Source organism: Prinia subflava, chromosome 24, assembly GCF_021018805.1.
Source record: "Prinia subflava isolate CZ2003 ecotype Zambia chromosome 24, Cam_Psub_1.2, whole genome shotgun sequence".
NCBI classification, from domain to species: Eukaryota; Metazoa; Chordata; class Aves; order Passeriformes; family Cisticolidae; genus Prinia; species Prinia subflava.
The window spans coordinates 3,000,234-3,011,233 of record NC_086270.1 but is presented as its reverse complement, the minus strand read 5'-3'; the positions used below and the strand labels follow the sequence as shown (position 1 = coordinate 3,011,233).

Below are 11,000 nucleotides of genomic sequence, written 5' to 3'. Positions count from 1 at the left end.
AAACAGCAAGAACATGCAGATTCTTTTTTTCTCTGACAAGCAGGATCTCCTGTAGGAAACTTCATCCAGGCATTCCAGTAGCTGTAATATCATCTTTACTAATATCATACTGGGAGAAAACAAAGGAGAAAAGGTGGTGCAAGCACTGCTCAAACGATCCCTGGAATGACAAATCCCTCCCATCCCACCATCCTGGGTCACGCCACAGACCCACACTGGTCATATGAGATGGGGACTGAGCAGAAAGCTGAGTCCAGATCCCTCAGGATAGATCCCACTTTTCCACCTTTAAACCACTCCGTGACTCCAAAGGGAGTCGAGGGTATTCGAGGCTCCGCGGTCCTTTTCCACCTTTAACCATCCCGTGACTCCAAAGGGATAGAACTCGACCCCCTCAGATTCGAGGCTCCGCGGTCCTTTCCCACCTTTAATTACCCCACGATTACAAAGGGACGGAACTCGACCCCTCACATTCCCGCCCCCCCCGCTCCCCTCAGGGCTCCGCGGCCTCGCGCGGGCGGCGGCTCTCGCGAGCGGTGACGCCATCGGCGCGCGCGGGCGCGCAGGCGCGGCGGGGCGGGCCGGGCCGCGCTGTGTCACGGCCATGGAGTACCTGATCGGCATCCAGGGCCCCGACTACGTCCTGGTGGCCGCGGACACCGTGGCGGCCACCAGCATCATCCAGATGAAGCACGGTGAGACCCTGGGGGGTGCCGGGCCCCCGTGCTAAGCCCTGGCGCGGTAGCGTGTCGCAGGGCCCCGGGCGTGACCGCGGTGTGCGCGGCTGGGGTGCTGCGGGCCCGCCGCTCGGGCTGAGGGGAGGCTGCTCTCAGGGGAGGAGGTTTCTCGGTCTGAGCGCTGCCGAGCCCTTCAGGGGAGGTGTAGTCGCTGTAGAAAGTGCCAGGCGGCCTCTGGAGCGCGGAGCCAAAGTGGGGCTTAAATCGCCTTTTGCTCTGGGTAAAGTCCTCAATTCTGACCGAGAATGATCGCTCTGTGTTGGGTTGTCAGCTTCATTTACCTGTTCAGGTGAGCGTTGGCTTGGAGCAGGATAGTGAAGGATTCCCAGCCCATGGAAGGGGATGGGCTTTAAGCTTCCTTCCAGCCCAAACCAGTCTGGGATTGCAAGGGCTGGGCAGTGTCAGTGGCTCTCCCTGAGCTCCAGACAGCAGCTCCAGTGCTGTGATAAATTTTGACACCGTTTTAGAGGATTGTGACATTTCGTGCCTGTCTTGCAGCAGAGATTGTTCAGCACCATTGAGTGAGCTGGAGGGGAAGCTCAGAGGTGGAGCCTGGTGTTTGTCCAAGCCCTCAGTGGAGAGAAGGGATTTTCCCTTCACTCCAGGAGCTGCTCAAGGTCTCTCTGGGATATCCAAGTTCCAAATACCTGCTCTGGTGAGAGGAGACTCTGTGAGCACAGGATTGTCTTCAGCACTGTCATTGCTACAACTTGGGTCCCCTCAAACATGCACAAACTTAAAACTGTTCTAAAATGCAGTTACAACTAAATATATTAATTATTGCTCCTTAATTTTCCATTTATAAGTGGGCTTCATTAAGATTTATAATTGTTACTTTAATTTTCGTTCTTCTTGATTGTTTGGTTTGGTTTTTTCCACAAATAATGTCAAGCAAAAGAAATGTTTCTGCAAAAGCCTCATTCACATAAGCTTCTAGTTTTGGGGACTGCTGGATATGAGGAAAAGGGCATCATCTGACATGGAATTTATTTCTGGATTTCCTAACACTGATTTTGCTCAATGTGTTGATATTTCAGTTTTATATTAAATTATTTGCTTCTGTTGCAGAATATTTGAATAAAATTGAATAGCCACTAAGCAAAATTCTTACTCCTGATCCCAAAGCAAAACCTTATGCTTTGAACACAATATTCTGTGTGAAGATTTATTCTTTCCTACCTTGCTTCTAAGGTAGGAAATACTGTATATTTCTGGAATGCCTCCCTTTCTGAAGGGCTTTGTTTCTCTTTAACAACTCTTGTGTTCTGTGTCACCAGTTGTGAGACACAAAATGTCAGTGTTTGCTCAGAAAGGTTTTTTACTGGTGCTCCAGGTCGTGGTGCAATTATCCAAATCTCTTTCTTTCTTCTGTAAAGTCCTGAAGCATCAGGATATTGGCAAAGCAATTTATTCTTCCTCATGACCATGGCACTCAGTGTTATTTTCCTCTGCCTAGACCATGACAAAATGTTTAAGATGAGTGAAAAAATCTTACTGCTGTGTGTGGGGGAGCCTGGAGACACGGTGCAGTTTGCAGAATACATCCAGAAGAATGTTCAGCTCTACAAAATGAGAAATGGTGAGTGAAACAGGCCCTGGGGGTTGGGAGCAGAGCTAAGGGTGGTTTCCAGGTGAATGTTGGTTCTCAAACCTTCTGTAAAGATTTCTGCATTTTTAGTGTCCAGCAAAGGTGATAATTCAGGCAGGATGTAGAAATAGAGTCTGGATTGTACAGTATAAATTAAATGGTTTATCCAATTCCCAAACTTTTTGCAATATAAATGACACAAATATTTTACCAACAGACTTACTATTCTCTTAATATGTCCATTGTATGCCAACTGCTACCAGTTCTTCTGATATATTGGACAAAAAAGCTACATGTCCTTAATATTTTAATTTTTTAAGCCATATGTCTCTATGGTCCATACAGATATGAACTGCCCAAATTCTGAGGGCTCTTTTTAATGCTTGTAGATTTCAGAATAAACCAGAATTAGACAAAAGGCACTACATTTTGTCAGTAGAGAACATTTTGTTATTTCAAAACAGTAACGGGAAGGCGGGAGGTGAAACATGAATGACTTGGGCTGTTACCAAATAAATATTACATTACACACGAAATAAATAATCACATTTCTTCTCCAGGGTATGAACTGTCTCCCACTGCAGCTGCAAACTTCACCCGGCGGAACCTGGCGGACTATCTGCGGAGTCGGGTGAGTAACAGCCCAGAGATGTTGGCAAAGGCTTCCAGGGAACGTTTCCATCCTCAAATAATGCAGTCTGAAAAAGGTGGGAGCTGCTGGCTGTGGTGAGGAATTTGGAACTGGCTGCTCAGGGATGTCGTGGGGTCGAGGGATGACTTGGCATTCAGTGCTCTGCTCTGGGTAACAAAGGGTTGGACTGGCTGATCTTGGAGGTCCTGTCCAATATCAGTGATTCTGAGATTCTGGGAGTTCACATTGCTGAAATAATCTCAGTAAAACAGAACTTGATTTGCTTATTTTAAAAACTTATCACATCACTTATCAATAACTGATACAACCGTAGACTTAAAATTGCAGCCTTGAGCCCAATAAACACTTTGGCAAACACTGCAGACATGAAGTGAATTAAACTCCTTGAACATCGAGATAAGGTTGTGAGTTTTCATGCACCAAATCCGTTTAATCTTCTTGGAAAATGATTTCATAGAGCAAAGCTGTTTGATGTACTTAGGAAAACAAGTGCCTTTTGTAAACAGCAACATGAGGCTTTTGGTAAATACCACATCCAAGTTGGGGTTGTGTTTTCAAGTTACTGAACTGCAATTATTGATGTTTCCCAGGGTGATTTTTTTCAAAGTATGAAGAGCTGCTTTGAGGGAGCAAACAAACCTTTAGTGATCCAAGGAAGCATTTCATTGAGAAGTATGTTAATGTGCAATATGAAAGAGAACAGAATGAAAGAGGATGTTGAGAATGAAGCTGATCAGCTCTGTCAGGGATAGAGGGTGGGTTAAATTGTGTTGCTGTTCTAACAGTGCACTGCTGAGGCCTGAAATCAGGTTTTACAGTAGCAAGAAAAGGCCAGTATTAACCTCAGAGCTATGTTGAGAACTGCACATGAGGAGTGAGGGTTCTTCCAGCACTCATCCACAGGAACAGCCAGACATCATTGTTCTCCTTTCTGACACAGATCACAGCTGCAGGTAGCAATTTTTCCTTGTGGTCTCTTCCAACTCAGAATATTCTGTGATTCCAAACTGCTCTTCCAGTTTAAATGGCCTCATCCATCTGCTTGGCTGGCAGGTGATGGTTGGCAGGGATGCTGTTTGCTTTAGCTTGTGTTGAGGTGTGATTTGCAAGGTCTGTGTGTGTGTTCTGTGCGTTCCTGTGCAGTTCTCAAGGCTGATGTGGAGCAGTGGTGCTGTTGGGACCTTGCCCTGGTGCTGATGTCTCATCTCAGGGACCTGCACAGATGAGATTGAGTATCCTCTCCCTTTTCAGCAGAGGCAGCTGTTTCTTATATATGATTTAAAGTACCTTTATCAGGTTTTTTGGCAAACCTGCCCATCAGGAAGCGGCACTGATGCGGCACCTTTTTCTCCCTCTGTACCACATCCCTTGGGGCCTGATCCTCTGCTCCTTGCTGAGCCCACGCCTGTCTTCCAGCTCACCTGCTCCAGATGGGCAGCAGAGTGGGGAGGACACTGGCAGAGGCAGATGTTTTTATTTACCAGAGACAAAAACGCTGCTCTGGTGCAGATGGCAACGCCCTGGGGCACACAGCGCTCTCTGACACTGCTGTCACACTACACTGATCTCCACATCGCAGGCAGAACCTTCTTTCTCTAACAGTAGCACTTAATGGTTTGTTTGTGGCATTTAAAATTTGACAATACAAGCCTTGCCATCAGAGCTGGGGTTTTTTCTGTGAATTTTGTTACATTTTAATCATAATATATGGGATATCAGAATGATTAACACTAGTGCTTGGTATCTATTGAAGCTGCATAAGGGATTCCTGGAGGCTATTAATGTAATCATGTGGATCATGAAAATAAAATTTAAAAGGTAAAACATGCCAGTGCCTCCTGTTAGGGGTGAGAAGTAAAAAGTTTGGTGGGGAAAAGGGATTTTGTTGCTTTATTGGCACTCACTGTGTGAAGCTGTTACAGGAGGCCAGAAGGTGTATGAAAGGCAAGGTTAAACTGCAGCAGGACTTTCTCAGGCATTTAGACTCTTGTTGTGGCCAAGATCAAAATAGAGCTTGTTCAGCACTGTTCATCACTATCTGGGTTCCTCCCTGTTATCCAGTTTGATTTCATTTAGAATTCTCATGACTCCTGTAGTCCAAGTTCTTGATACCTTGGAGATGGCTCATGAGGCAGTGCCTTGAAATTGTTCTTCTGGTGGAAAGTATCAAGTATGAGGACACTGGGCTTGTATCTTAAGGCCATTACATCACTGTTTTCTTTGCTTCTACTTCATAGTCACCATGGGGTTTTTCATGACATTTCTCATTTTAAAACATGAGATTTCTGCTCCATAGCAGGATCTGAAAAGAATCTTTGTGATTTCCCTTTTTATATTGCAATTGAGGTGAACCTGGAAGGTGCTCTGGCTTTCATGGAGGTGAGTGGTGCTGTAGTGTGTATTGACAGGACAGCCTTGAGAGCAGGGTTAAAATGGATATTTGGAAGAAATAATTTCCTATGAGGATGAGGAGGCCCTGGCACAGGGTGCCCAGAGAAGCTGTGGCTGCCTCAAGATCCCTGGAAGTGTGCAAGGCCAGACTGGACAGGGCTTGGAACAATCTGGGACAGTGGAAGGTGTCCCTGCCCATGGCAGGGGGTGGAATGGGATGAGCTTTAAGGTCCCTTTCAATCCAAACCATTCCAGGATTGTGCTGTTACCTATTCTAAGCTTCACCTGTTCACCTGCCGAATCCAGTGCAGGGTTTAGTACACTGAACTGCCGAGGTTGTGTGTGTGTGAACAGGAAAAACAACCCCCTGCCCTCCAGAAGTGATGAATTCAGTCTCTGATTGTGATGCTGTTTAATTATAGGTGACAGGGCCTGGCTGCATTCCAAAGGCAGCTCTCAGCTCCTCTCCCGTGTCCACACTTGGCAGGAAGCTCCCACCTTCCCCCCTCGCTGTGACTTTGGCTTCCGCCAGATGTCACAGGGCTGTGTCACCACCGAGCTGGGGTTGGGCTGTTCAGCACAACTCTTCAGCTGTAAATTCTGAACAATTTCACACATCTCCTAATTGCTGTCGTTATTTTAAATCAAACAGCGCCAAGTGCAAAACTACTTGGGATGAGAAATGGTGCTTGTGTAGGAAGGGAAGTTTGGGTTAAAAATAATGTCCTGCAGTGTCAGTCATCACTCTTTTGATGGCCCTTTAACCATGCCAGCCTTGTAAAGAGTTGAGAATTGTTGGCATGGACTGAGTTACAGAAGTCAAGGAAGGCTGCCTTTGGAATGGACAAGAAAATTGGATTGTACAAGAAATTCCAGTCACAGCATGGAGGTGTTAGGCTGCAAATTTCATGTATAATCATGGAAGTAGTAAATAGATTATGTATATTTGCTAATGTTTAAATCCTGCCTTTCTAGGATAATAAGGCATGGGGGATAATTATTTACATTTGAGTTTTAAGAAGTCTCAGAGACCATTAGCAGGAGAACTTAAAACTGAAAATCAGTTTATGGATGGGTTTAAGTCTGTATAACACCATTTATTTATGGTTGAGTATCTCGCATATGCCAATGTTGGTAATTCCAAGTCACACAATAATTTGAGTGATCTTGTGTCATGGCTCTTAAATATCAACTTGTGTGATGTTTCAGAATAAATAAATGATGAAATACAGCCTAATTAAACCAATACAGCTGCATGGTAACTTCTTTCCAAATATTCTTGGATGCTTTGAAGATTAAATCACACAATTTAAAGTGATGTTTTATATATAACTGTAGCCTGCTTTATTCTTTCGTACTGTCTGAAAGTAAAAATATAGTGGTGTGTGATTTTTTTGTGTGTGTGTGTGAGTGGAAATTTACTGTATTGAGTATCAAAATGAACTTTTCCTATGATGCAGTTAATGTTTTGGCTTTAGGGTGAAATTTTGTTTGCTTTTTTAATCTGGTAGTTGCATCATCTTTTTTTTTTTCTTATTTTGTTGCTTTTTTGATCCAGGCTTTCCAGCAGTTTGGAGAGATCCTGTTAGTACAATTAATTTAATAAGAAACATTGTGTAGATATGGAAATACTGGAAGTATATAAAAGCTGCTTTTAAAAATACATACAATGCCCACATTTTTTCTGATCCTACATTTAAAAATAATACAGTGCACGTGTGTTTCATGGTCTTACAAAGTACAGATCTTGGAAGGAGATACAGGAGAAGAAGAGATGTCTGATTTATTCATGATGGTGGAACACTAAACCCAGAACATGGAGCAAACTGCCAAATATTAAAGATTAAACTTGGTACATGCAATAAAAACCAAATTGCCGGTGAACAGGACACTGTGTGTGACTGCAGTGTGTGAGAGCTTTCATACGTGCTGAGACGAGCCATGCTCACACAGGGAGGGGGAATGGGAAGAGAGCAAAGAGCAGGTTAAATGAACAAAGAGTTCTTAGAAACTGCAAAATGTTCACGTTGTGCTCACGTGCCAGCAGTAAAAATCCCCAAGTTTTATGTTCAGGTGAAAGAATCTGGCGTGAAAACGGCATTCAAGTTTTTTAAAGTTTGAGTGTGCTGTGAAAGCTGTAAAAGATCCCTGAGCACACTGGTTTTCAAGAGAATAAGAGTTCTGTGTTTCTATTTGCTTGTGCAGTTTGTGTTACTGTAAGACTTGATCACTTTTAGCTTGAGACCCACAGTGTGCTGCAGACAGGATTGATGTAGCATTTTATGGTAAAGAATTGGGTAATCAGCTCTGCTGCTGTACCCTGGTGCTCAGGGAATCAGGATTCAAAGATTTGGTGTGAGTGTTCTAACAAAAACATCATTTCTCTTGGCAGACCCCTTACCACGTGAACCTTCTCCTGGCTGGCTATGACGACCACGAGGGCCCTGCCCTGTACTACATGGATTACCTGGCAGCTCTGGCCAAGGCTCCTTTTGCAGCTCATGGATATGGAGCATTCCTTACCCTCAGCATCCTTGACCGCTATTACAAGCCAGGTGAGTGGAGCCACTGCACAGGAGAATGCTCCTGCTTCAATTTAGGCCTTGAGTTTATTAACCAGTGAGACTGACATTTGCTGAATCAGGTGGCATTGCTGTGGTGTGATTCTAAAACCTGATTAGACTTTCCTGGACCATTAGCAGCTGGTATTCTGCTTTTGTCAACAGTTTGACAGCTCTGTCTGTTGTCTCTGACACTTACGTTTTCCCAGAGTATCAATATTCAGAGACCAGTCCCAGATCCTATTGCTCCATACTTTGGATTGGCTTTGTGTGTGATAAATTAAAAACATTCAAGTGAAAAGATATTCCTAGCAAGATCATCTCCAGCACTCTGAAGTGTCGGTGATGAATCACAGAGTATGGAATGGTTTGGTTTGGCAGGAACCTTAAAGCTCATCTCATTTCACCTCCTGCCATGGCCATGGACACTTCCAGGGATGGGGCAGCCACAGCTCTGGGCAGCTGAGAGGTTTTAGACTGATGCACAGCTCTGTGCACTTGGCAGCTGCTCATCATAACTCTTGTACATGTTTGTACCTGTCTAAACTTTTCGTTTTAGAATCATAATCCACTGCCAAGGAATAAACATGGCCCCATCCCCACTGTGCAGATAAGGAAATGTGCAAAGCACGGAATATTGTTAATCTGACATCTTTGGCTTTAGCTACAAACTATTTGACTCCTGTGTGCAAAGCTGAGTTTGTTATTATCTCTGCTCTGAGATTAGAAATCCTTTCATCTACCTCCTTCAAGAAATGTAGCTACAAACTGATCATTTTCATTTAACTTGCCTGAGCAGTGGATGAAGGTCTGGAACAAAGCCTAGAAAGAAGTTTTAGACCCACAGACCCCGTTTGTTTTCTAGTCATGTCCCTTAACAATCTATTGTTCCATTTTCACCATTCCTTGTGGAGCAGAGGAAAATAATGAACTTCATTGTCACGGCTTGTCACCCCTATAGAGCACTGGATTTTATCCTGAAGTGTGAGAATAGCAGGAGCATCCCACACGTGCCTTGCCCTTTATTGAGCTCATACCCAGCAGGAACATCACACTAAACCCATCTCCACCTCCTGCCCTGGACTCGCAGCCGGCCGGGGCAGCTGGAGCTGATTTAGAGCTGCAATAAACCGAAGGAGAGGGAGGTGGCTGAGCCTCTCCAGCCAGGCCCTGGCCATGGGAGGCAGGATTCCGTCATGCTCTCGTTCCCTGGAACAAATCGATTCTCAATGGCTTGTTGGGGCGTGAGCGCCGCGGTGCAGGGCGTCCTCGGGACATCTGGAAAGTGTTTGCTGTGAGCTGGGAAGGAGAGCTTTTGGTGCTCAGCTGAAAAGTTGTTTAAATTTAATAAAAGTTTTCTGCGGAGAGAGATGGCCTCTAATGAAAGCAATCTGTGGATGTTTTCCTTTTCAGGTATCACACGTGAGGAAGCTGTGGAGCTCTTAAAAAAATGTCTAGAGGAGGTGAGTTGCTGAACTCAGGCCCTGATGCTCCTGAGAAAGGAATGTTTGTTTGCATTCATTCGCTGATACTTTCCTGTTCCTCTTGTCGCTTTTCTTGCTGCCTTTGCCAGAAGGGTAATAAAGGCTGTGGCCAGATGTGGAATAGCTACTGAGGAAAAGGATTTACGGGCAGTTGTGTTGCCTTTGCACGGTTCACATCCTCCAGAACATAAACTTGGAGCTTAATCTCTTTGCTTTCCTTCTGCTTTTTGCGTGCTTAGCATAATATTGATCCAGACTTTCTCCTCTTAAGTTTCTTCTGAACGTACTGCAGCATCCTTGTCACTTGTGCTACACTTAAGAACTCTCAGAAGTACATACTAATTCTTTTCTAGCTTGTGGAGTGATACCTGAGGTAAAGCATTCACCTTAAAGTTCATGACCAATTTTAGAGTAAACATTAGACTCCAGACATTTCAGACACCAAGGCTTTTATTGTAGGAAAATAGTCTTTATCCTTGTCTTTAAGAGATTGATTTGAATGTAATATCAAGAAATGCTCTGAAGAAGTCCTGTTTGAAGTACCTTTGTAATATGTACACTTTGTGTTCAAAATTTTAGCCCACTCTAGTTTTTCTGCTTAAATGTCTTCCTTGTTAACAGGCCTGGCTATTTTGCATCTCGACCTGAGCCTTGTCTGGTGTGCATCATCTTAGAAAAAACTCCCACTAATTCACTCCTGAGCAGTAAAAAAACCTAGTGTAGTTCCTAATATTTCAAATCACTAGAACCAGGATGGAAATTTAAAGTATCTTTTATTTAAGCTTTGAATCAATCTCATTTCTTCTGTGTTTTTGTCTTTGCTGAACAGCTTCAGAAACGCTTCATCCTCAACCTGACCTCCTTCAACGCCCGGTTCATTGACAAGGAGGGCATCCACGAAGTGGACAATATACCCCTTGCCAAAGTGGAGTCCTAACCCCTGAGGTCTTTCTTCAGCAGTCTTCTTGTTTTTTCTCTTGTTTTTGTTGTTTTTTTTTTCTATTCATTTGAAGCACACGAGTAATGTACTGCAGTGGGAGCTCGAATAAAGCCTGACATTTATATAGCCAGTTTTATCTTTTTATTCCACTGATCTTTCCTGAGAGGATTTGAGCAAATTGTTCCACAGTGAAGGTGAAACTTGATTTACAGTTCATGGGGGCACATTCAGGTTATTTATCTTTCCTCTTCTGAGATTTTACTGCTTTCCAGATTTCTTATTTGTGGGAAAATGGTATTTTCTAGATGACATTGTGCTGTCATCACTAAAGCTCAGCAAACCCCAGACAAGTGGTCCATGCCACACATACAGCATTTACTTTATTTTTTCGAAGATATTACCACTCTTTCTGTATAAAATAATTATCAGATTTTCAAATAAATAATTTGGTTTTGATAGGGTTTTTTTTTCACTTGAATTAGAGTGATACAAAGGTTTTCAAGTAGAATGGATTTTAAAATGCACTTTTAACTCACCTGGCAACAGTTCTGTTACTGGGAAGGAGCATTCTGTTGGCACAGTGGGTTCATAACTACATTAAATAGCATTTAAATAGCATTTTAAATAGAAACTAATGTATCAGTTGT

General features: G+C 43.6%; 1 protein-coding gene across 1 annotated transcript; it reads left to right on the top strand.

Annotated features, from left to right (window-relative positions):
• Positions 1-534: 534 nt before the first annotated feature.
• PSMB2 (proteasome 20S subunit beta 2) lies at positions 535-10,483 on the top strand. Its single transcript, XM_063418955.1, has 6 exons — positions 535-695; positions 2,194-2,316; positions 2,886-2,956; positions 7,761-7,923; positions 9,343-9,392; positions 10,243-10,483. Exons 1-6 carry the CDS (start codon positions 605-607, stop codon positions 10,348-10,350), a joined length of 606 nt encoding a protein of 201 aa, XP_063275025.1. The 5' UTR covers positions 535-604; the 3' UTR covers positions 10,351-10,483.
• The last annotated feature ends 517 nt before the right edge of the window (positions 10,484-11,000 follow it).